Raw genomic sequence first — 27,925 nt, 5'->3', positions numbered from 1 at the left:
AAGCAAATAAAAAATGGATCCCGTACATGATTCAACCACAGAACAAATGTGACAGTTATAATTTATGTGGTGCTTATGGAAATTGTATCATTGGTGACTCACCTATCTGCCAGTGTATAGAAGGATTTAAGCCTAAGTCAACCGAAAGATGGAACCCAGACGACTGGGCTAAGGGATGCATAAGCACTACGGAATTAAGCTGCGAGGATAAAGATAAAATTGGGTTTGTTAAATTTGTTGGGCTCACTTGCCAGATACCACGTATTCTTGGATGAACAAAAGTATGAATCTTTACGAATGCAGGGTCCAATGTTTGAACAACTGTTCTTGTATGGCTTATTCCAACACTGACATTAGAGATGGAGGAAGTGGCTGCGCCATCTGGTATGGAGATCTAATTGATATTAGACAGGTTGCAGCTAACGGGCAGGATTTATATATTCAAATGCCTGCTTCAAAGAAAGGTATTGGCCTATTGTCTTCGTTGCTCTTTAATTTGTATTTTGAAATGCTTTCTTTTTTTCTTTTTTCTTTTTTCTTTTTTTGTTAGATACAATAGAATTTCGACCGCAAGAGATTTTACAAATTAAGCTAGTTGAAATCCACAAATCAATTTTTGTTGTACCATTTGTTCTAAAAATAAAATAAAATAATTGTTGTACCATCATTTTTTCCATTGGTTTTATGGCATTAAAGTCTGCTGCATCTAAAATATTTTCGTTTTGCTATTGCTAAGTCAACCAGGAAGACGTGAAAGACTAGCAAAAGATGAAGGTGATAGCTGTAGTTGCCATTGCCATTGCCGTAGTTTTTGGGGTGCTCTTGATTGCCTACAGCATTTGCAAAAGAAAAAACTTCAGAGGTAATATTACTTTCTTTGACCAACTTTGGAAACAATATCAGGGATAAGTAGAAAAATTGAGTTGGCTCTTTATTGCTTTTGAGCAAGTCAAACATGTCACTAGTCTAGGAATATTGTGTTTGGTAGTCAAGGTTCAAAAAAATACAAGAAAATTTGGGATTCCTTCAATTTTTTTCTATCTTAAAAATTGAGATATTAAGATTTTTTTTGTGTTTTTTTTGTTTTTTTTTCCCAAATCAAATGTTGACGAGGCATTTTTTTTAATGTCAATAATCACCTATATCACTTTTTCACTTATCAATTACTATTCGCCACATCATTAGTTTGTAAAAAAATTTGTAAGATAGCTTATAACTTTAGCATTTTCATTTTTTATTATTTAGGAGCATTAACATGCCACCTATGCACTCTATGTGTCACATAGACAATTTTTGTTACTAAAATAACGGTAGGGACTAATTGAGTACAAGTTAAAAATGCAAGAATTAAAATAGGAGCTCCAAAAATGTAGTTACCAAAATGTGTGTAGAAGTGTATAGTACTAATATTATATCAAACTAACACAAATTTTAAGAGTAAAAGATGATGTCCATTTGGGTGGCATAAAGTGTCAAGTCCTTAGCTAAAACACCCCGCTTGAGGTTTGAAACGAAAGATTTCAACTTCCCAATTTATTTAAAACTCCACTTGGCTATAAAGGTTAAAATCATAAAATGTAATTTAAACTGTTTGTTGGTGAAAACACAATAATAATAGAAATAGCACAAAGAGAAATTGAATAATACTTCTGAATAATTTTAATTTAAAGGGAAAAATTACACAACACTATTTGAACTGAGGCGCGGCACTCAGTCTCCCTTGCGCACGTATCTAGCCCAATATCTGAGTCAATTCATATTAGCTCATTAATCGCCACAATTAAAAAGAATAAAATAGTCTCTCTCCTTTTCAATGTGGGATTAAACAATTTCACTAACTCCTTATCTTCCATATTCACTCCCACATCTTTACATTTACGTTATAATATTTATTCATTTTAATTGATTAATATCAAAATGCTCCAACACTGTTTCTTGTCATTATGCAAGTAGCATAGTGAAGAGAACAATCTTTTAATCTAGTGATGGTTAAAATGGCTTATGATCAATTTATAGTTTAGGCTGGACTAACGTGCATTCAATCCAAACTAATCAGTTGGAGTTGCCATATTCTAATTTCTTATGTATAATGTGAAACTCATCTTGCTCTTATCAGAGAAAATTAAGAATAAAGGGTTGATAGACCAGAATATTGATGGCCAAACTAAAGACCTGGAGCTCCCATTCTTCAGCCTAGCTATCATAGCTATTACCACTAACAAATTTTCAAGCAATAACAAGCTTGGTGAAGGTGGCTTTGGACTTGTATATAAGGTAACTCTGATAGATCAATTCGCATCATATTCAACATCAATATAATCTATTTGCAAATGTGAGTTTTTGGGGTACACTAGCAAATGGACAAGAAATTGCTGTGAAAAGGCTTTTGCGAAATTCTAGACAAGGATTGAGTCAGTTTAAAAATGAAGTTAAGTCGATTGCCAAATTACAACACTGAAATCTTGTTAGGCTTTTGGGCTATTGCATTGAAGGAGAGGAGAAAATGTTAATCTATGAATACATGCCCAACGGAAGTTTGGACTCCTTCATTTTTGGTTAGAACTTCTCAAAACTTAATAATTTTTGCCAAACTTCATGACAATTTTTTTTATTGTTATTTAAAGAAATTTCAATTTCTTGTTTCATTGTTCAAGTTGGACTTAGCGTTAACATAAACAAGAAACTTGACAGATCAAATGAGATCTAATATTTTAGGTTGGTCCATGCGCTTCAACATTATTTATGGGATTGCCCGTGGGCTTCTTTGTCTTCATGAAGACTCTAGATTGAGGATTATACATAGAGATCTAAAAGCAAGTAACATTTTACTTGATAGTAAGATGAACCCAAAAATTTCCGACTTTGGCATGGCTAGGACCTTTGGTGGAGATCAAATTGAAGGAAATACAAATAGAGTGGTTGGAACTTAACAAGTATTCTTTAGGTGAAGTTATACTATTGATCTCTTAAGTTTGCCTTGTGAGCACAATTGGTACCTTCAGTTTCAAGCGAGCGCTATTGGTCCCTCAAGTTTAAAAAATAAGTGTTGTTAGTGTTATTGCCTATATGGCTAACTGAACAATGATGTGGCATCTTTAACTAAGTTTGTCCAATAAAAAGCAACCACTTAAATTAAAAACTATAAAAGCTCCAACTCACCAAAAATAACAAAAAGCTATTTTTCTTTCTCTATTCACTTCAAAGTTTGTGGAGTGTTGTGGGCTATACTACCTCCTTTTTGACTTGTCGCCACGTCGATTCCTTCTTGCGAAGGCAAGGTACGCAATAATCTATCTCCTTAAAGCGATTTGAACCCAAAGCCAGCGTGAGCTCGAGTGTACACAAACGTCGCTAAGAAAGAGATGGAGGAGTCATCACCTAATTGTAGGTCCAAGAACCAAAGAATGACTTCATGAAGGTCTACCTACCAGACTAAGTCGGGAGTTAGGGTGCATGATAGGAAGAGGTGGAACACCCCAAGCTTGCACAGCGTAGCTAGCCTTCATATATTGTTACTAAATCTGTGACTAAACAGAGCTCATATAATAAGCTATAATGAATGCACGTTGTATCTAAGGGCTAGAGTTCAACAACGAGCCATGGGAGGAGCAAGCAAGCATGTGAACAAATAAATATTAAGACATGTAAAAGGCACCTAAGCATGTGATCAATCATGTGAGAATGAATACAAGATCATGATATCATCCAAATAAGTGAACAAAAAGTGCAAAGAAGCACTCAAGTGTGTTTGTGTATACCCAATCATGTGAATGCATAAATGTACAATAATGTAGATATCAAACAAGAGTTGAATGTTAAGGATGATGAATGCCTAATGGTATGTTTTTTTGGAATGACTTTAGGGGGGATAGAAAATTTAAAAGGGAAAAGTGGAGACAAAGAAGTTTTAGTGGGTATTTGGTTGAGAGGAAAAGAAGAAAAAAATGTGGTGAGGCTCAGGTGTTTTCTCCCGATCCCACTAAAATGTTTTCTCCCTAAAATTGGGTGAAAACTGGGGGGGTAGGGGGGGGGAGTCTAATTTGCTTGATTGTCAAAAATGCTCATGTGCAGTCAGCTTTTTCTTCTTCTCTAAGCTTTTGCTTTCCTAGGCAGTAAACATTGCCTCTTCTTTCTTTTTCTTTTTCTTTTTTTTTGGCTTTCCTGGGATGTTGCCTCTTTTTTTTCTTTTTCTTTTTTTCCCCTTTTTTCTTTTGATTTCGTGGGGCCATGGGTGCAATAGTGCTTTGTTGTTGTTGTTGTTGTTTTTTTTTTTTTTTTTTTTTTTTTTTTTTTTTTTTTGTGTAACTAGATTGATTTTTTTTTTTTGATTAATTTGGGTGATTGCTTTTTTTTTTTTTTTTGGTTGTTTGTCACTTTTTTGTTTTAATTGGGTATCATTTTCTAACAAGAGTATATGAGTAAATTTATACAAACTCACTTTTTCCATCCCTCCACTTTTCCACTCCCAAACAAACAAAAATGAGGAAAATTAAAATCTTTTCTATCCTCTCACTTTTCTAACCTCCCATCATTTTCTATCCTCCCACTTTTTCACCCCTCCAACCAAGCGGATCCTAAGTCTTATGAAGGACGGAAGAATTAATTGATGTGGAGTCTTCATTAAATCTTTAATGTTTTCCTTTATTATACTAAAGTGGTCTTCGTTCTTCATTGATGATCTTGCATGCTTTAGTTAACTTCCCACTTTCCTTAAACCAATTTAAATCTAGATATTGTAGTCTTCTAAAAAAGAAGTGAGAGATTTTATTATTAGATTCTTAATTCAAATTCAAATAGGATTTAAGTTAAAGTTAAAAGATTAATTAAACTTCCTCTTGAAAATTACCTAATTAGTCTTTGATCAATTAAATTAGGATTGACTTGTATTCCGAAAGTTTCCATTCTATTTTAAGTCAAATCAATTTAATCAATTTTTTCTGCAAAGGTAATTAGTTCTTATCCCAATATGTCACATCATCATATTATATTTAAAGAATAGACATAACCACAATCAGTCAATTCTAATATCCATTTGAAAATCTAACTTAACTGTGAGTTTATTGAGATGTTATTATGTGTATTATGATGTATTGAGTTTTAAGTAAAGTATGGGGTATAAAACTTATTTTTTACACCACTAATAAGAGATTGCCACATCAGCTTTTTACTTAAAACTCAATACATTCTACTACACATAATAAAATTTCAATAAACTCACAGTTAAGTTGGATTTCCAAATGGGTATTAGAATTGATTAAGTGTGGTTTTGTCTATTCTTCAATAAGTAATATGATGATGTGACATATTAGGATTGAAGGGGTAAAACTTGGGTTTTACACCACATTCTTATATAATTTAATTTAATAAAAAAAAGTCAAAATCTGGGTTTTGTCCAAGTAGATGCATGCTAAACGAAATTGGCATAAACCTGATTCTTCAGGCGTATGCACCTAGGCTTCATGCCATTTTCCAAAAAAGTAATTGGAAGAAAAACCCTAATTTGTCAAGACCCGGCATATGCCGAGTAATAGACGTGTACGCCCATCATTTCGAGCATATGCCACTTTGAGCAGATTTACAATTTTACATGATTTTGTAAGAAATGAAGCAAGTAGCCAATGAACAACATCTTATCACACACCATCATTACTTCAAGGACGAAAATCATGAAATAACATGTAAACATGTCAAAGCAAAGGAAAAAAAATTAAGATAGAGGATATGGATCATGGAACAGATTCATACCTCAACCTTTAACACCTTAAAAGGGATGTGTTTTACTAATTATTGCAACGATGTGTATAAAGCCACAACTCAAGACAAATTCATCCTTGAACGTCTTGGGAGGCAAAAGTCCTTTCACAAGTGTGTGGGCAATGAAGCGATGGTGAATGCAATTGAGAATCAATGAGAAGGAGATCAGTTTTTCAACAACTAAATGTTAGAAAACTAAATCAAATGATCACTAAAACTGTTCTTGCACTCTTTGAAGTTAGGAGGCAAATTTTTCAAGCGATTTTGCTAGAGAAGTTTTTAGGCCCTAAGGTTTCAATGGGATGTGATGTTGCAAAAGCCTGAAGAAAGCAAACACAATACTCTCTTTGATGGAATAGAAACTAAACTGTTAGTTTCTAATAGTAAACCTCGAATCCACGAAGGGTTCCTGAATCCACGAGGGGTTCCTTGAATCCACAAGGTAATAGGTCTGGAATCCACTAAAGAAAAGGTTTGAGAAAAACTCTGAATTTTATTAATAATAATTCGATTTAGCTTTGGAGGCTACAAAGCATATAAACACAAAAGAAGTAAAGCCCTAGGACGATTAGGAAACATCTGAAACCCTAATTTGCACTAATTACGAGATTAGGTGGCAAAATACCAAATTTTACCAAAAATGGTAAAATTGAGTTAAATGCAAAATCATAAACTATTAACCTTAAGAGTCATCCCAAAATAAGTGGAACCTTATTATGACTTTAAAGGTAAAAATTATTATAGAATTAAAAATTACTAAAAAGGGCAAAATCACTGTTTTCGAGGGCTAAATGAAGGAATTTGCCAAAATCAATGCACACTTTGTGGCAAAGCAACAACTATTGATCAAAAGATCATTTCCTTTCAACCTGCCAAATTTCATGCAATTTTAACTCCATCGCCCAAATGATTTTTATTAGTGTCTTTTTGTGTTGCACAATTTCAGGTGTCCTTGAAAATCCAAGAAGGTCATGGTGGGTTATTCTACATCAAGATGTCTGACTATCCAATTGATTAGGCTAGTTAACTCAAAATCTCACTAAAACGGAAAAAGAGTAAATTGGGGCTTGCTATCCCACATTAGCTTACACTGGTAAATTGGTGCATACCCCCACCAATTCCTAGCATATGCCACTTTGGGCAAATTTAAACATTGGGATAGAAAAAGGGTTTTGGGCCAAGACTTGGGTATTTTATGGCCACGAATTTGGCTTGTATGTTGTTGGGCTTCATACATGATGCTGATAATTTTGGTAGTTGTTAAGTTCTTTGTCATTGGGGTCAAAGACCTCTAGTAAAGGCCGAAACGAAATGGGGTCTCTATAGAGTCTCCTGATCAACTCCTCTGTCATCCTCCACTACACCCAAAACCCACACATCCTAACCTTCGTTGATCATGCCCATCAAAGATCATGATGGATATTCACCTCTTTCACCCTCTGCCATAGTTGAACCCATGAGTTTAGTTATAGAGTCATCAAGGAGACCAACCACATCCTTATTGAGATATGCTCCAACTTTGACTTCCTAATCTAGTCAACAAACTCAATTCCTTCTTCAGCCCAAACAAGACCTTCTCACTTGGTTCAAGAGCTCTATAGGTCTAGGAATGGTGAAGGATCAGAGGTTGATGATGGAGAGAAGGTTGTGATTTATTTGGGATAGAGGAGGGAAAGATATGAGGGATGAATGACATAGAGAAGATATTGTTCCGTTTGTTTTACTTATATGAATCTGACTTGAACTTTTAATTGAAGTGGCTTATTTTGGTTGGTATAAGTATGGAAAAAGATGTCATGTCATTGTTCAATTAACTACATAGGCAATAACACTAACAATAGTTGACTTAAGGACTAACAATGCTCAATTTTGAAAAATGAGAGACCAGTAGTGCTTATTTGAAACTTGAGGGACCAATACCTATTAAAAGGTAAAATTTAGGGACCAATAGTGTAATTTTGCATATTTTTAACATGTTCTATTATCGACAATTTTTTTTTCTAATCAAAGATTTCGTTCTTAATGGTGTTCTACAGTGGTTATATGGCACCCGAATACATCATTGATGGTCTATTTTCAGTAAAATCTGATGTCTTTAGTTTTGGGATATTATTGTTGGAGATAATATGTGGAAAGAAAAATCAAGGGTCTTTCCATCAAGACCATAGTCTGAACCTTGTTGGACATGTGAGTTCTCTAAAGATTCGACTTTTTTTTCTCTCTCTCTCTCTTTTTTATACATATTATGATACAAACAATGACAAGAAATTTTCAAATGTTTTAGGCACGGAAATCATGGAAAGAAGGTAGGATTTTGGAACTAACTGATACTTGCTTAAAGGACTCTTGCATCATGTCAGAGCTTGAACGTTGCCTCCATATTAGTTTCTTATGTTTGCAACAACATCATGAGGATCGACCTAACATGTCATTTGTGGTTATGATGTTGCATAGTGAGAGTTCACTACTAGAACCCAAAGAGCCATGTTTCTATGTAGGAAAAACATCACCTTCATCAAGCAAGAACCAATCATCCTCAACCAATGAAATTACTATTACCTTGTTAGATGGTCGATAGTCAAGCATCATATCAATTTCATTATATTACACATTTTATGATTGATAATTTACATTTGTACATTTTGCAAATTGTACACGCTCGTATTCTCCAAGAATGTGACATGAGTCTTATTTGAACCTTAAAAGGCTTAAAATGACTTCTTCAATATTGAAGAGGTATGAGACTACTTATAATCCATTTAACCGACTATTTTAAACATAAAAGAAGTAAATTGATTGAGACTTCAATTTGTCATTTAAAAATATTTCCCCTTAAAATGGTTTGCTAAAATCTAGTGGTGATGGAGCTTACTGAAAAGTGGTTAGGATTAAGAAATCGTTATCTGTAGGCACTTAAGTAAGCAAATTAAATTTGAAGTTTTCTTATTGCTTTTATTGTTTCTGAGTTGGGCCCCACTTATTGAGGAGGGAGTTTAGGCTCACATATGAGGAGTGTTAGACCTATAATTAAATAATTAAATTCACTATTTTTTAATAGTTCAAGCTTTCGGAGAATTGGTGATTTATCAGAAATAAACACAGAAAAAGGATAAACATGATAAATTAGTTTAAACTTTCCACATTATAAATGAATCTTTCAAGTGACAAGCAATGATTATAAAGATGTGAGATTTTCTCTTCATGAAAACAAGAGAAAGAGAGGGGAAATAAAAAGATTACAAACTTATTAAAGGGGAAAAAAGTACTTATAATAGCAACATATTTTACATAAAGCAAAGTGTAGAGGCCATTACCTGCAATAGCATTTACAAGTGTCGCAACTTGGAAGCTACTGTTTCCAACATTCTTCGACAAAACTAAACTATCTTCGTGATCATCCTCAGCTCTAGTAGGTCCCTTAAGCATCTTGATGGGCATTATATATCTACCTTTACATTGAAATGTATGATTGAGAGGTTCATTTGAGTTAGATTGTAAGTTTTATTTTGAAAGACAAAAACAAACAAACATTTTATTTACAAATACAACTGATATTGTTAGTCATTCATGTTATTCACTAATTCAAACACGCAAGTTCCTACTGTGAAATCGCCATAACGTTAACATTTTATTCACACAAAAAACGCTATCTTGACTCCAAAAATGACTTTTTTCTATATGAAAAGAAAAGGTTACATAAACCCACTTAAGATATTAAGTTTGGTGAATTTTGGCATTAGAATGTTAGCTTAGCACTAGCATTAGGTGTGTCAAATGCCAAATATTTGGTATTTGGCACACCAAAAAACCTCTCACATGAGGTGTTTTAAATGCCAAACAATTTGGCATAGATGAACAGTATTGTTACAAATTTGGAATGATACAAACACAAATGCTATAATTTTTTTTTCCTCTCTTCTCTCTCTAACTTTCTTTCTTCTCTCTCTTTCTTTTTTTCCTTCTCTTCTCCAGACCGTGTCTCTTTCTTCTTTCTCTCAAACCGCCTCTCTCCTTCTTCTTCTTCCTTTTTTTGGTCACTCTCTCTCTCTCTTTCTTCTCGTCTTCTTTTTCTTCCCTTTCTCTCTTTGGGTGTCCCTCCCACAACAGAGGAGGTGACCCCCAACCCACAACAAAGACCCACCACGATAGCAACCACAACCTTGTGTCTCTCTTTTAATTTCTATTTTGTTGGAGGACTTTGGGTTTTTTTTTTTTTTTTTTTCAGTTTTTGGATTTGAAATTGGTTGAAGAATTCCTGTGATTGTGGCTATCAGTTTGGTGGCGGTTGACTTGCTGTTGGTAACTATGGGTTTGTTGTGGGTATTTGGTTGTTTTTGTTTTGAGTTGTAGAGGATTTGGTGGTTGTGGTGGTGGTGGTTGTTGATTCTTGGTTGGTGGCCATTGCCATTGGGTTGTGTTTTGTATATTAGATAAGTTTTGTGTTAATATATTATTAATGTATTATATTTATATAAATATATATATATATATATATTATTTTAATATGTCGAATTGAAGAATAGAACATATGATGTAAGGTGTATTGTAAAATGATGTGTTAAAATAATAGAGTATGCTTTTTGATATATTAAAATGAGATTCTTTTTGCAACTGTTGATGTTGGTAGTCACCACTACCAAATTCCAAAGGAAATATAAAGAAAGATTTTTTTTTTTATTGTTGAGTTTTTCCCATGTGGACTCCATTAAACTTAAAGTTTCTTTGAAGTGTGAAAGTCTCGAGAAATTATACAGTACTCTGATGGACCACGTCACTTGTCTACCATTCCATTAAAAGAATTTCATTTGTTTAAAATTACTGAGTCAGTAATCAGTTTCTGTTTAAAAAAAATTTCTAATTCAGCCATTTTAAACATGTGGAAATCTTTTAATGAAGTAATAGACCAGGTCACTTTTCCATCATAAAGACCTTATAATTTCTCGAAAACCTCCAATACAGTCATTTAAAGAACCCAATAGTAGAGAGAGAGAGAGAGAGAGATGAAAAGTAAAAGAAAAATAAGACCCAATTGTCGCACCGTGAGTGTTGCTTTTCTGGGCTTGTTTGCAGCTTGAAATTCTGCAAGAACTAATACCATAACTGCCGCGGTACTTTATAACCAAGCTCATCTGCAATAAGAAAACCGACGAAATTTAAAGCTATGTTTGAGAAAAAGTTAAAACAAGACCCAAAAGAGAGAAAGTATAAAGGAATTTGCGAGTGAGATAATCTTCTTAAACACTTTTTATAACGGAATTTTCATTCATTGATCCTCGGTTTTCTGGGCAATCAAACAAAGTACAAAGGAATTTGCAGAGAGAGAGAGAGAGAACTTTTAGTTTGGGAGGGTTTTGTTAAGAGCGAAAATGAGCCGTTAAAAATTTATTTAAGAGCTCCTTCCGCTATCATCCCATGTTCTCAAACTAACTTCGATAATCTGTTCACTGTTTATTGTCAGGAGTTAATATAAGAATCACCTGCATTTGTATGCTTGGCACTCCAAAATTATCTCTTAAGTTAGGCAGATTACGAAAGACTTGAAACGCCTGTCAACCTTTCTTTTTAATCTCTGCGCACAATTCTTGTGAGTCATCTCGACAAAAAAATGTACCCTGCACTGGGTATATAGTTTCTCTCTCACACAACTGGTGGGTTCCACTAAGGAGTGGAACCCACCAAAAGTGAGAGTGGAGAAGTATATACCCAATGCAGGGTATAACTTCACCATGTCGCTGGTTGGAGAGTTGCGATACTCGAACGCCTTTATAATGGTCCCTACTACACAAGTTTTTTTTTTTTTTTTTTTTTGGTTTCTTTTGTTGTAAATAGAGGGTTTTTTTTTTCCCTAATAAACCCCAACTAATTTAAAGGAATCTCCTGTCCAAGGGAGATCTTCCACTTTTTGCCAAAATAGTGTTTATCACACTTTAAAAAAATAAAATAAAATAGTGTTTATTATACACATTCTGTTGCACATCTTTACACGCGCGAAAACAAGTGATGATTTTAGTTATTCTAGGATTACAAATTTTACCATACTCTTTTCCACAACTATTTTGTATGTGATTGTGGGAAAGAGTGTGAAAGAGTCTAGTCCTAGAATTATTGAAGGTTGTCACATTGGTTGACCTCATGGTACATGAGTTAAGGCACCCTCTATGGTCGGTCCACAACTCCTTGGAATCCAAAACTAACGATGCCAAAATAAGAAGAAAAACACTATTAGAATTGATAAAATTTTAGTACAAAATCAACTTCCAATATGACACTCTTGTAACCCAATTGTCAACTTATGTGAAGAGACCAAGTCTGATGACTGATGATCCATAACTCTGTTTGTGTATTTTTTTGATGCTCAAATGATAAGGGTGAATCCCGTGATCCAATATGCCACCAATGCTTACCCAAGATTATCACCCACACTACCATCCGTATTTAGCTTGACAAAGAGAGGACCCAAAGGGTTCCGTCCAAAAAAAGAAGATAAATTAAACCAACCTTTCTTAAGGTTTTTTGAAATGACACTCCACCCAAACCAACCGTTTCATGATATAATACTGTCCGCTCAAGATTTGTTTAAATGCAACAATTAAATCTTCAACAATTTTTAAGAAATAAAAATTATTAACATAATACATTTTTTTTTAAATCTTATTTATTATAAATACCTCAAGGAAGAGAATGTTAATACTCAGGTATAAATCTTAAAAGAGGGGAGTGTCATTTCATCCACAGTTTGGGTAAGAATCTTTTTTTAATGAAATATTTCTTTAGTGAAATCATATTTTGAGAGGGTATGAACTTAATTGTTACGTTTATACAAACCTTAAGGAAGTATCTCCAAACTAGTTTAGAGAAAAATTCCACCAACTCATTAAGTGACAACTGAAATGTAATTTAACTTATTTAATGAGTCAAGTGAATTGTTTAAATAAGGGTTTGACTTACCTCCAATACTTTTTTAAAAGGATTCTCCTTTTGTTTTAAATATACAATGACAAATGGTAGTGTGTTTTAATCTCCACCTTTTATTCTTTTAAAAAAAAAAAAAAATCTCCACTTTTTATTTAGTTAATGATAAATGTGATAGTCTCTCATTAAAACAAAAGGAGATTCCTTTTAAAAAAGTATTGGAGGTAAGTTAAACCCACACTATGATAGTTTTATCAATCCCCACGAAATTAGTTAGATAAGATTCTTCCAAAATAAATTAGAGGAAAACTTTTTCCATCTAAAAAATATTTCCAATAAATGCAAATTGTTCGAATGGCAAGTAAATCTAATCTAAATTTAATCCCCTCTCCCCAACTTCTCACAAGGGTACTAAAAATGGCACACCCTAGCGGCATGCCCTACCACATCGATCTTGATTGTGTATATATAATTTAAATATGTTTAGTTAAATTACTAATTTAGTTTTTCGTCTATTGAGTAAAGTCAATTCGGTGCCTTTTACTATTAACTATGTTAATTTACTAAATTAAGCCAATTTCATCCTTGGATTTTTGCTTTATTTAAATATTAACAAAACTAAAAGTTCAAATTGACTTGGTTTTTACAGTTTTTACATTTCACATAGCATATGTTCTTTTTATTTTATTAAAATTTAATTGAAGACAAATTGCAAAGATGAAATTGACTTGATTTTGAAAGTTAAGGGATGAAATTGATATATATAATACTTGGAAGGATTAAATTAACTAATAGTTGATGGACCAAAATAAGCTTTACCCTATAATTGGAAGACCAAATTAACATTTTAGTTTAATTTTTTTTTTTCAAATACCTATTTATAACTTAATTTTTTTTCAATACATATTCTATTACAATCCCCTAAACATTTATCTCTCTTTCTCTCTCAACACTTTTATCATTAACCCTCTCCTCTTTGATTCTATCTCATCAATGACAAAATCGACAAAATCACCTCCATAAAGATGGTAAAATATACCTCAATTTACTCGTGTCACAAGCTACACTACCTATAAGTCAACCCTACCCATTGTCATCCCTATTCTCACTTTAATTCTTTTTAACCACCAATAGCTACACTCACAATTATCTTAGGATAACCTCTCTTCTTAAAAGAATTGTGCAACTGATGTGCATGAAATATATACAATAAAGTACTCACATATCTACACATTTAGCCTTACTTTTATGTTATTTTGTGACTGATATAATATATTTGTGTTGTAGGTAACAAGGACTTTACATGCAAAGTGGGGCTAGGCCAATTGAATCAAGCCAACTTACATCCAGCCAGGCATGAATTCAAGAAAAGACCAACCCAATTAAATTAAATCCAATTGTAGTAAGGAATCAAAGGAAATTTGCACCAAATCCAAATCCAATTCGATTAAGATTCCAAACTGCACATCAGTTAGTATTTTTGGCATAACTTTCGACTCAGATGTCCAATCGAGATAATTCAAGTTGGGCTGAAAAGTTAACTTAAAGGACTACAACTTTGTAGTTTAGCAAAAATCCGAATTCTGAAGTTAAATGGGCCAAAATAGTCGATTAAGTGAAACCTAAAAATCTGGGATTTTCTCCAAACGGGAATTCAACTTGTAATAAGATTTCTTGACCTATTTAAGGACTCTGTAGGTCAAAATTCAAGGAGGCTGAGGCTAGTGCTAGGGCTGAGGGCTGAATGCATAGAGAGTGCGGCTACTTCTTTGGTTTTCTTCCATGACAGTTAGTTTTATTTTATTTGTCTAGTTTAATGTTTAGTATTTTATTTTGTGTTTTCTTTCAATTACCATGTGTAGCTAAATTTATAATTAGGGTTGAGGATGAAACCTTGTTAAGGATTAACAGTAATATTTATGTGATTTGATTTTTCCCACAATAGTTGTTCTTTATTGATTTAAATTGTTCTTGCTTCATATCAATTGACTAAGATGGGATTCTAGATATGAGTTCAATCATGTTTTTCTCATGATTTAGGATTTGTCTTAATTAATTGAATACTTGGTTTATTAATTCTTAATTATAAAATTGGATATCGCTTGTGATTTGTCTGTCAATGGATACAATTTATGATTTGATTTTTAGAATTGGATATATCTTGTGATTTGTTTGGCTACGGATACAATTGATGATTTGATTTTATACTTAAGAAGCGAAGAAAAACATGCTTTTGATTTTTAAAATAAGGGTTTAAATGATGATATTTTCCATGATAGAAAGATTGATTTCTAGATTATCATGTAGTGAGTTGGGAAAAATTAATGATCATAAATATATGCTGATATGACTTACAAGATGGATTCCAAAACCTTAATTCCTTTCTCTTGATTATTTACATCTTTTTATTACTTTATATCTTTTGCTTAGTTTAACTATTTACTTAATTTTATTATTTGCTTAGTTTATTTAATTGCAAACAACCAATTTTTATTAAACTAGATTAGGATTAATTTGGTTAAGGTTTAATTAATTTTCTTATGTTCATACAAGTCCCCGTGGGTTCGACCTCGTTCTTGTCCAACTATACTTCGGTACGGTTCGTACACTTACGAATATTTTAAAATTTCACAAAAGCAACTAACACCTAAAATTATTGTCAACATAGTAGTCAAATTTTTGTATCGATGTATTCTAAGATAAATAAATACTTCATAAAATTTATAGAAAAATAAAAGATATACATATATAAATTGGAATTTATCATAAACTTAGATTATGTTTAATTGATAACTAATTGGAAAAAAATATCACTTATGTAACGACCCCACCCTAACTATGTAGATATTGTTCATTTTGGGACCCATATCTCTCACGGTTTTGTTCTCCCCCCACAAGCATACAACAGTGGGGAAAAAAGCCTCTTACAAAAGAGCTCAACAAAATGCTACCAAGTTATAACTTCTCTCCCATGTGTCCTCTTTGTGAACTCCCACCATTCTAATGCATCACCTTTCAATACAAAAACAGGAAGGATAACTCGTTGCTCATCACTAACCTCCATCACCCTAAAGAGCCTTTCCAGCTCCTTAAGCCAGTTGTCAACCTCTATTGGATCCTTTGCACCCTTGAAGGCAAGACAGTCAAGCTTTCTAAACTTCTCCAGAGCACTAGTCGGATTGGTGGCTCCTACTTGATGTTACACTATATTGGTTAAGCCACCAATGGCTTCAATAATAGCTTGAATATTAGTGGTTGCCTCAGCATTCAATTGACAATTCCAATGTTCCTCCTTGGTGGAGCCATCTCTCAAAGAAATACAACAAGGTAGCATAAGTACAAATTTTAAATATCCTTGAAGGACAAAACCAAACACAAAAATAGTACAACAACCATTCCTACATGCTCCAAAAAAACACTTTGAAAGGTCAAATAATTCTAGCACTAAAATTCTTCATGATCACACTCTTGTTCCAAAATAATCTCAAGATTTAACCTCTAAGTCTTGCGAAAGGGGAATCTTACAATCCATGGAATCTCACATCACCTAAGGAAGCACATGAGGATGTGCTTATAAGGAGTGATCTCCCTTAAATGTGTAGAGGTCTTTTCCCCCACTGCTGTGTGGTTTAGGGAGAGAACAAAATCATGAGAGGTATGGGCCTCAAAAGCGAATAATATCTACACAGTTGGGGTAGGGCCGTTACAACTTATACAAGAAAATTTTTAAAAAGTAACTAAATTAATAAAATTGAAAATATTATATCTATATTCAAATCGATCAAACTCAAAACTCAAAAATGATAAATACATGACATATGAGCTAAAATAAAATTTTAGCTCTCATCATATTCATCATCCTACCTAATCAACTTCATCTCCATAGTCTGAGTCAATATCATCATCATCTTGCTAAATCATATCATCATTGACATCTTCTTCTTCATAATCATCACCAGCATTTACTATCTCCTCATATTATTCTATTTCAATAACTTTTTCTTTAACTTTATCTTGGCATTCAATTTTCTTGGACCAATAAAAAAAATTTAAAAAAATAAAATACAAGTTACAGTTTTATTTATTTAATACTTTATTTATAGCATAGAAAAGAAATTTGCAAACATTTGTAAAAAATAAATCCAAAAGTTCAAAATGAAAAAATAGAGGGAAAAAAAGGGGGTTTGGGGAGTGGAGAGACTAAGGGGGGAAAAAGTGAAGTGTCAAATGGATGGTTCAAATTTCGTAGGGATAAAGAGTAGGGGGAAAATTTTATAGACATGTTTTTATCCCTGAACTCAACCAAATAGCCTAAGGAGACGTTTGGTTTGTTATGATGTGTCCTTAATGTGATGCATATTACGGTGATCTGACATTAAGGTGTTTAGTTAATTTTATTTTTTCTAACATTACAATAATATAAGATTACAAAATATGTCACATCATCTTAATCTCATTACTTTCCTAAACAATGTAATGTTATATTCTTGTATTGAGATTATACTAATGTAATATTACAATAATGTAACATTATGGTGTAATGTAACATCAAGCAAATCAAACTCTCCCTAAAGATTTTGTGTTAAAAACAAGTTCAACAACCTATTGGCCAAAAGTTAAAGCAATTTTTTTAGAAAAAACTCAATTTAAACCCAATGCCTATATATTGTTTGATACATACAATTCACATGATACAATATGATTCATACAACACGTAATTTTTTGTACTATTCATGAGCATGGCCAATACATTGGAGGGGAAGAAAAACTTGGTCACCTCCAAACTCTTACTCTTTTTTCTTCTTAGGAGATATTATTAAGAGGCCCTCCACAAACACAACAAAATTTCACAACACCTCTCAATTTTCCTATCACCTCAAACATAGATCATTAAAATAAATAAATAAACTGCATGTTGTGGTTGACCCAGGTATGAGGTAGCATGCAAATTAGGAGATGTGAAATTGTTGTGACCCTTTTATTATCAAAGCACAAGACTGAGGTCACAAAACAAGAAACACCAACACCAAAAAAATCTAAATTACAAAGAAATTATACTGGGGGAGACCCATAGATGACAATCTGCATGTTGGGAACACCCTTTCAGCCACAAAACTAAAAGTGAATCCAATTGCCCTTAAAAACCCACCAACCAGTTTTCAGAACTATTCCTAATGACACTACCTGCACCAGCTTGTCTGGGTTTACTCAAGGAGGAGCCATCCGTATCAAGTTTATGCTACTCTTCATAGGATTTCTCACATTTAACAAGATTTTCAGTTTGGGGGAAAATCAGAGGACTCTTGGTGGCCACAGACAAAAAATTCTACTGCTTTATAAAAACAGAACTCAAGAAATCTTACTACTTTTGTGGTCAAGTGAAGGTATAGGAAGCATGCCCCTACCACAATTGTCATCCATTGTGGCAGCTAGTTCTCTTAAGCAAACAGACTTCAAAAAAAAATTTAATGCATAGTGTAGTATAACGGAAAATAAAATTTTCCCAAATCCAAATGAAGATAAAGAAGTAGAGGCATCAGCTTCTGTGCCTATAATTGACACCCAAAAACCAAGTTCAATGCCTCACGCCTTTGTTCTTAGAAAAGCCCTTGTCCTCAAAATTCCTCCATCTAAAGGTGAAAAAAATTTCTTCCATCTACAAGGGGCCTTTATTACAAACAACACAGTCCTACGGCAATATATGAATCACAAATAAATGTGATCTCTGAAGGAAGACGCTGGTTCAACTCATCCAGCTGTTCATGACATTCTCAACATAAAAAGCTTTTTATGAATAGTATAATCATTTTGCCCCTAGGGAGCTGATTTTTTCATGAACCTCTTTCAACATCCAAAAAATGGTCCAATTAGATATAGATGCTGACCTGAAGAACTCAAGTAGTAGATCATATCCTAAATCCACAAAATTCTGAATCTTGATGGCAATTGCAAAATGAAATGCAATTCTATTAAATGTGTGCTAACATATTAACCAGTCCATGTTCTTTAATTTTTAGGGAGCTACATACAAGTAAACAGAAAATAAGTTACAAGGAGTTACCAGTTCCAGTTTTAGCTGAAAAACGGACAGATTGGCATTGAGATAGGAGTGATGAAACAGAAACTAATTTCAATCTCACTTACTGATCATCTCCACAATCAATTATCACTTTAACCACACTCATTGACCGCTGTCATCAATACTAAAGAATGCTCTGTGTTTATGCTCCATATAAAGTTCCACAAAGTACATTTTGTTAACAGACCTCATTATAGTTTTCTATGCTGACTGGAAATCAATTCAGTCAAATTCAATCATGTCAAATTAAAATCTCATAGTAAATGGAATGGAAAAGTAGAAAAGGAGAAACTTTGGCATACCTGACCTTGATACAAAAGAACTGAAAGAGGATGTAGTACTAATTACTTAATGCAATGTTAGTAATGAGTAGCCTGAAACCCATTGCACATAACAAGCCAGTGATTTTGTGTTTGTCGACAATAACATGCCACTAACACATAACAGACTGAAATAACTATTGAAAGGAAAAAGATATATAAATGAGTACTGATGCTAAAACGAGAATGGTACCATAAAGATAAATCTCATTATTATTTTCCTGTTAGGATGAATTATTTCTTGATGAGGCTTGTTCAAGTATGATACCAACCAGAGGAAGGAATTACGAAACTCCCAAAGAATGGCTTAGGCAACCAAGTTTATAAATGACATGTTTGAAAATCTGTGGCTTACCTTCCAGCATAATGTTTATGGCCACAATGGTGGGAAGTCCTTATTTATCGATGACAGCAGAATTCAACAAGATCCTCTGTTTAATGTCATTTCTAGCTTTTGCTGAGTCCATGCCCTGTAACATGAATATCACTACACTTCATAGGAGGATTCATAGCTGACCCAAAAATTTGTCGAGGATCCATAGCCGACCCCAAAATTTTGGGACTAAGGTTTTGTTGTTGTTGTTGTTCATAGGAGAATCATCTATCCGGTTCCCTTTGAGTCTTACAAGACTAGATATAAGCAGCCAAAGAGCCAAAGTCAAAATATAATATATTATGAGTACAATACCTATAAAGAAAAAAGTAATATTAGATGACAATAATTCTACAAATTACTATCTGAAAGACAAAGAAAGTCAAAATATAATAATATTATGAGGACAATAACTATAAAGAAAAAAGCAAATATTATGAGGACAATAATTTTTCAAATTACTATTAGAAAGAAAAAGAAAGGCATAGAAGAAAAAGAAAAAGAGAGAGAAATTATCACCACAAGAAATGTTGGTTATATATATAGCAAATATTATGTCTACACATTAAAATTGGAAGATAACTGTTACTTTCAAATGCTTTAGAAAGAAAATAACACGTTTGCTCAAGTCTAGCGTGTAATTTTGAAATTAACAACTTAAGGCTTCAAAGAAAGTAAAGACCAAAGGTAAAAAATTACAAATAAATTGCATATACCACCACAAATCAAGATTTGGAGTGAAAAGTCTCTTCTTTATATTATCTTCAGATATTCCATTGAGCCAAACACAGGCTATAAGCACATTTTTCCAAAATGCTAAAAGGAAATCATACTTTTCATCAAGGATGTGGACATTTGATTTTAGTAATGAAAACGAGACTGTTCTAAGAAAAATAGTCTGAAGTCTGAACAGTTCAAAAACTTCGATATATTTTGCAGTCAAAAGAATATCAATATGTTAGGGTGGTAGAAATTGTACTTAGTCTTGAAGTCAATGTTTACCCAATTGTGTCTACAAACAAATAAGCTAATTTCTTCACAGATTAATAAAATTACATAAAACTCCAAAAAATTATAGATGCGCTGTGTAATTCGCTAAAAGCATTCGTATCAACTTGTGGAAAAATTTCAATCTATTTTAGCATAAAAACCTACTTTTTCTATTTTACATACTCAATTTTCAAAACACTTTACATCAGATTTTCTATTTTATCCTACATTTCATTAAAATATCAATTTTCTTGATTTTTAATAATTGTTTCTCTTTCTTCACACAAAAATATCATCATCCACTCTCTTCCTTTCCTCGAGATACATAAAGAAAGAATAAAAAACTAAATGCAAAATAAATAGTGTTAGTATAAATTACATGGCAATTGTAGCAACCATGTATTTCTACACAACTTTGCATAGCCTAATGTGGGTAAATTTTGGGTTTAATTGGCTAAAATGTGGTACTTTTTCTATTATACAAGCACTAATACGAGTACTCTAAGTGGTAAGGTAGAGGAGGGAAATGAGCCTTCCAAGTAACAAGAACATTATTACAGCTTCACAGACCATATCTCTATATTACAAATAAGGTCCAATTACAATTGGAAGAGGCTGCTCCACCACACAGCCCCTTGGAGAGGGGGGAGGGGGGAAGCAGAGAGGGTTAGAGCCTATCAAGAGGAAATGTCTTTGTTGGTACATATTCATGAAAAAAAAAAATTGAAACCAAATAATACTTTTTAAGTTTTAACTAAACCAGAGCCTTGACTTTTTCTTTACTTAGCTTTTTCTTTATGATGGAGTTGACCAACCAGAAGGTACACAAGGGATGTGGCTTTTGCGCCAATGTAACTCAAACAGCAGGATTTTTTTTTCTTTAATAAGTAACTCAAAGAGCAGGAATACCTGACCAATTGGCACAAAAGCAGGTGTTAGCTCACCCTTGAAACAAAATACTTCTTTTTAGAAAATAATAATAATAATAATCACATACCAAACCATTTAACTGTCAACTATTAGGGTAAGTCTTGAAATTCTCAGTTTCCTGGCAAAGCTTTCAAGACAACAGCAGCTAATTAGCTGTTAAGAAGAGACAAATTCAAGTTATTATAATACACAGGGAAGACAGCCAATAAATATGGTAACAGACCACTAGGGATTTTTGTGTAACATACCACTATGGATTTTTACTACACTACATGTTTATACTTTTTCCATATAATTATGTGCAAGACTATGGGTTTAGATATGTAATGATTTTGTTTGTTCTTTTTTTATTTAATTCTTAAATCTTTTGATAATATCCAAATGATACTAGAGGACCACAATTATTAAAATGAGTTCTTGTAATCCTGTAGCAAGGAGAAGCATCAAGCCAGAGGAAAAAAAAGAAGAAGAAGCATGGAGGGCAGCAAGCACAGTGCTAAAGGGTAGGTGCAAGGACCGGGCAGTCAAAAAGTTGGAACATGGAAGCGAGAGCAGTTTGGGACTGCTCTTTAACTTTTAGACTAATTAAAAGATGAAACAAGGGACAAATACTTCTGCAAGATCCCACAATTTAAAAATCCAAAAGATCTGTTACTATATTTAAAATTTTAAAATATATATATAATATAAATGTGCATTACGAATTAGATATATCTTAGTCAAGAATAAAGGACTTATTGGATGTTGTAGCTTCTTCTTGCATTTGATTCTCAACCGAAAAAAAAAAATGCTCATGCATTTGAAAAACTATCCAGAATAATGACAAGTATAGCATAGTCTCTAGTCATCCAGAGTACAACTTTTTTAGAAGAAATTTTATTCTATCCTCCAAGCTAATCTTTTTTCCCTTTTTCCCTTTTTGGCATAACTTGAAAATTTTACAACAACAAAAAAAGGGAAAAATGATAGACATAATTGACATATTGAGAAAACAACAAATTATGTTTTCAACAAGGTCTAAAGAATCGAAGACCAGATCTAACATCATTCCAGCTTTTTCTTACCAATATATATCCAATTATTTACTTTATCTTTTTGTGCATTTGTCTTTTTTCATATGAGAGAGAGAGAGAGAGAGAGAGAGAGTTTCAATTTAGAGTTAGTACTAGATTTACAAATTCTTTATTACAAACATGGCAACTTGGCAGTGTCATGCTGTGTACTTCACCCGCCAATTCCAACAGGATAGGGTAGAGGAAAGGGAGGAGAGACTAACGATGATTTATATAACTCATTGGTAAAAAAGAGATATATTATGAAAACACCAACATATTTTCAAAAAAGTAAAAAATATCCATTGACTCATCTGTTTATGTCTTGTCATTCATTCCTTCTATTTCTTTTCAATAAATGTTTGATGCTTTACCAGGTCTCTAATGCTTTTGTCCATTATAGAGAGAGAGAGAGAGAGAGAAAGAGAGAGAGAGAGAGAGAAATGTTACAGTACCAAGTTTTTTACAAAATTTTGGTCACAAAGTGCTTGGCAACTTATGTGGCAGTTCATGTTAGTCATTTTAATGTGGTATCCCACTTAGTAATTCCTAAGGCCTCTTAATATTCATAAGGTCCTGGATTCAAAACCTCTAACCAACATCTTAGGGCTAACTCCAAGGGATCCCTTCCTGTAAAAACCTACTGCATGTGGGACGGGGGACTACACACACTCGAGGGAATAGCCAGATGCTCGAAGAGCTCTGAATACCCTAATTCTCCAAAAAATGTGGTAACCCACTTGTACTACTTTCTACAAGCCAAATGCATGGCAATAGGATAGCCTATAACATGCAATGCAACCACTTAGTAAACAAGATTTTGTAAAATGTTTAGGAAAATAGCATTCTCCTTCAATTTATTAAGGAAAGCTATAGTTAGAAGTAACAATATATCTTTCTTTCTTTTGTTTTTTCTTTTTCTTATTTGATAGGTATATAAGGAACAATCTTAATCATAGAAAAATTCTAAATACTAAAACGCAGGACTTCTCAACATTGATAATGTATAAATATTGGCACCAAAAGGCTTCTCAGGTCTTCAGATAGGACATTGTACTAAAACCATAAGCACATCAGAGTGCTACCTGCACATGTTACTTGGAAGAAAAGGTAGCAAGCTGTAGTAGAGTTATTGGATTGTACGAGATACCTTAGCCCCAGGCCATACCTTTTAATGATATTGGAAAATAGAAATTTAATTAAATAAGTCTAAAACTAATAATTAATCAAGCAATCAACTTGCTTTCTTGGTTTAAAGAAGTTATTTGAGTATACATTTATATGCATATAAATAAATATTCCAACAACCCAACAGCGCCTTAAACTGTGTAAGTGCTTTTTCTTTGCCTTCAAGAGACACGTCCATAAGGTTTGAATTTAAACTTTAGGCTGACTACTTACCTAAATATAACTAACATCCTTTTACCCAACTATGTAAAAGATAATACAACAAACAGTCATTGTAAGTTCCTGTTTATTCCATTGGAAGGATAAAATGAAGCGGTTGACAAAATTTCTGAGAAACTCTAAGTGCTGAGAACTAGAATCTTGGGAGAATTGAGTTGATTACTCCATTGAGCTTTTCACTAAGGTGTCAAGAAAACAATAAGAAGCGGGGATAGTAATTTAAGCACTGGGTGATTTCATCCATCTGCTTATGGCTAATCATGGCAATGAAACCTTCCTGCTTTGCCTCTTTCATACATCATTGATCTCTTCAAGACTTTCATTTGGGACACGTAATAACATAAAATATCTTTACAATGCAGAACTTCAAATGGACAAACACTTTATTAGGCACTTAAGGCTAAGATTGTTGACCGCTTCACTTCCATCTTTTGGGCTAGAATTGTCAACTGGCTTTGAATTGATCTGGTTATATGCCTTTCTCATTTATGAGCTACTGTATAAAATATCATATGAAAAATAGAAAGGAAACAATTAAATTGAAATTAGGGCTTCTTACTATATTGACATAAAACTATTTATTTTTGGATTTTTGATAATATGGTAATCAACTAATTATTCAGAGAACAGATATGTTTTAAGATCTACTGCAGATTTCTTTTTTCCACACACACACACATATATATATATAAGTGACACTACTAGATGATTTTGTACCAAGTACTTAGTAACAATGTTCCAAAATCTATTTGTCAAAAAAAACAATGTTCCAAAATCTGAAAAATTCTTGAGTACTTTTACTCTCTTCAATTTTCATACTTCCTCACGTTTTTGCTTCTTTAGCCATGATGTCAATAATTTCATAAACCTATTCACAATACAACACTAAGAAATATAGATTGGATTTAATGGCAGTTTGAGATTAAGAACACAAATGAATAAAGAGGGAGTGGTTATTTTGAAGTAAAGTCTTTTTATTCAATCTTATCTAACAAAGGTAATCACCCCTTCCCTTGGAAAGAATTTGGAAGGTGCAAGCTCCTACGAAGGTAGTTTTTTCACTTGGATAGTGACGAAGGGGAGGATTCTAACTTTGGATAATTTGAGGAAGAGAAAAAATTGTGTTGTTGACAGGTGTTTTTTTTGTAAAAATGATTGGGAATTGGTGGACCACCTGCTCATTCATTGTCCTTTTGCCTATGATTTATGGTCCTTTGTATTAGCTTGTATGGTATCTGCTGGGTTATGCCTAAGCAAGTGGTTGAGTTGCTTCCTTGTTGGCTTAAACATGTTGGTCAACATAGGACAGCATACGTTTGGGGTGTTATTCTGCAGTTTATTATGCAGAACATATAGAGAGAACGGAACAACAGAATCTTTGATGGGGAGGAGCGTTCTATCATCGAGTTGAAGCAAATTTTCTTCTGTCTTTATCTGAATGGAGGACTGCTTTGAGTGGTCTTGACATACCCTCTGTTTTAGATTTATTAGATTTATGTAATTTTGGGTAGACTTTTGCTTTCCTTGTACACTTCCTGTGTACCAAGGAATTTGCTATTTCCTTTTTCTTTTCTTTTTTCATATTTTCAATAAAGTATTTATTTACAGATCAAAATAAATAAATTATAAAAAATAACAAGCACCAAGAGGGAAGTAGTAATGGCCAGACATATAGAGAGAGCAGAGATAAACTACTGGTAGTCCAAAAAGCATAAGCTAATACAAAATAGTGAATCTAATCACCTTAAAACATTTTTGGGTTAGGGGATCATTTCAATTTATTGGTTCTAGTTTTCAATGACCCAATTTTTTCAATTGGCATCCCTAATCCAAGGTTTTTACAAATCAACTTAAGGTTCCATGACAAAAGAACCCCTAAATTTCAAAATCTCCCAAACAGTAATCACGGCATTGTAAGGAGCATTATATAGCATATGAGTAACCTGAACATAATATGTAAACAACTTTGCTGGGATTTTGAGTTCATGCTGTAAGATTATGCTGTTCAATGCAAGAATGAAGTATCCAGTTGAGTTGCAACTATTGTAGATTATATTTTACTTCACCACATCTATTCAAATTACTACCATTTCAAAAAGAAATATATAAACGCTCAGTGTTTGCAACGGCTGGGGAGGCAGTCGTAGAAGTGAAGCCTATCGCCACGCCGACCATCAAATACGAGATTGGAATGCAACTTTATATATGGAAACAATTTGGGGAACTACATATAAGTTTATGTTACTTTGTAAGTTTTGCAAGCATGACAAATAAAATTATAGTAAATAGGGCCTAAGAGAGACAGAAGGCATCAGAGACACACTGACACTCTTGGTTGACTGAGTACGGAATCTGCACAAATAGCTTCAAGTGCATCCAAAGAAAGCACAAAGTTCACACCAGTCTTGGATGATGATATCTTGCTTTGGAATATTGTTTTGAAATCTGGAAAGGAGCAAAACAATTTGGATGACGTAATAATTTTTAGTAGAAAATTTTAAATAAATGGAATTAAATTATAGATAGACATAATATTAAATATATCTGTACAAAATGTTGAATACTCAGAGAAGCCATTTACCTAGTGTGTTCTAAGACTCAAAACTCTATCCAATTGTTGATGGTTGTTCCTGCAGATGAAAAGATATCACATATCCCCACTCTGCTATAGCTCACTCATTAGATAAGAACTAAAAGAGCAAAATGAATATGACAGTGTCAAGCACATATAATGGCAATTGATTAAAAGACTAAAAACAGAGTAACAGGCAGTAAAATTCATGAACCTATTACTTAATTTCTACTTCCCCAGAGGTTGGAGTGACACCCAAAGTGCGGACTGAGCAATACAGCTTGTTGTGCTTTCTATATGCCAAAGATATTATTGCTGCATATAATCCCTTCAAGAACAATATGAAGACCCCTTGGAATTCCAATGCGAGCTTAAAGAGTGCCCGTTATAGAAATAGAGAGATCATAACCCTTGTCTTGTATGGGTGGTACTCGTCTAAAAGGGTCTGGAGGATTCTAGTGATGATGTGTCCCTACCAATTGTCCTACCAGTTGTCTTCAAGAATATGCCCTATACTATTGTAAGAGGGCTGTGAACTAAGATTTTTCCAGCTCCTCATTCTTGTAAACATTATTCCTTCAACATGGTATCAAAGCATCTTTTAAATAACGCAAGATATGGCAAATAGCTTCTTAGTGAGTTTGATGAGGAGCATCTGTATTCTGACTAACCCCACCAACTGTATAAGTAATATCAGGATGAGTAACAGTAAGGTAAATCAACTTCCTACCAACCATCACCAACATTAGGAAAAAGATCACTTTTCCTGCCATCAAGTTCAACAATGGAGTTCACAAGAGTATCAACAGGTCAAGCAACCAAGAGACCAGTCTCAGATAGGAGATCAAGCATGTACTTTCTTTGAGACAAAGAGATGACTTGAGAAGAAAGAGCAATTTCAATCCCGAAAAAATAACAAAAAAGTATCAAGGTCCTTTGTATGAATTGTTGACCCAAAGAACTTTTTCAATTAGCAGTACCATTGGGGTCACTGCCTGAGATAATAATATCATCTACAATTCTACATAAACAATCAAGACAATAACGACAATGGTGCAATGATGAATAAAGGAAAAATGATCAAGAGTAGAACATTTACCCAAGTACAACAACATTGAACCCATCAAACAATGCAGGATGAGATTGCTTTAGGCTGTACAAGGCCTCTTGCAAGCAACACAGAAGGTGTTCACTACAGGCAATAATATATCCCAAGGCTGAACCATATACACTTCCTCCTTAAGTCTTCCTGGTATGAAGACATTCTTTATACCAAGGCATTATGTAGGAGCCATTTAGAGTCTATATGTTCCAAGCTAGATTTGTATAACATATATGCTCCACCTTGAAGAGTGTTAAAGACTTGGAGAGACGATATTATGGGCTGTACTCTTGTGTTGTATGGGTGGTACACTTCTAGAAGGGTCTAGAAGAATCTAGTGATGATTTTTCCCTACCAGTTGTGTCCTTCAAGAATATTCACTATCCTAATGTAACCACCTTTTCCTATTTAAGCAATGAATGGTAAGAGGGCTG

General features: G+C 33.4%; 1 protein-coding gene and 1 pseudogene across 5 annotated transcripts in view; one reads left to right on the top strand and one right to left on the bottom strand.

The window, feature by feature from the left end:
- Window positions 1–26: 26 nt before the first annotated feature.
- LOC115956527 lies at window positions 27–8,332 on the top strand (annotated as a pseudogene).
- Window positions 8,333–20,725: 12,393 nt separating this feature from the next.
- The window catches only part of LOC115955114 (B3 domain-containing protein Os07g0563300-like), a 39,877-nt gene continuing 32,677 nt past the window's right edge, over window positions 20,726–27,925 (bottom strand). For 2 of the 5 annotated variants that reach the window (XM_031073165.1, XM_031073166.1), the window contains 2 exons: window positions 26,399–26,447; window positions 25,612–26,262 (listed from right to left, as the gene is read on the bottom strand). In XM_031073165.1, the coding sequence (XP_030929025.1) occupies window positions 26,424–26,447 (24 nt within the window). In that variant the 3' untranslated portion in view covers window positions 25,612–26,262; window positions 26,399–26,423. Of the gene's footprint in view, window positions 21,338–21,425; window positions 21,512–25,611; window positions 26,263–26,398; window positions 26,448–27,925 lie in introns of those variants that run through there. The other 3 variants (XR_004084030.1, XM_031073164.1, XM_031073163.1) reach the window with 3 other exon arrangements.

Source organism: Quercus lobata, chromosome 8 (genome assembly GCF_001633185.2).
Source record: "Quercus lobata isolate SW786 chromosome 8, ValleyOak3.0 Primary Assembly, whole genome shotgun sequence".
In the NCBI taxonomy this organism is placed as follows: domain Eukaryota; kingdom Viridiplantae; phylum Streptophyta; class Magnoliopsida; order Fagales; family Fagaceae; genus Quercus; species Quercus lobata.
This window is presented reverse-complemented; position numbering and strand designations above follow the sequence as displayed.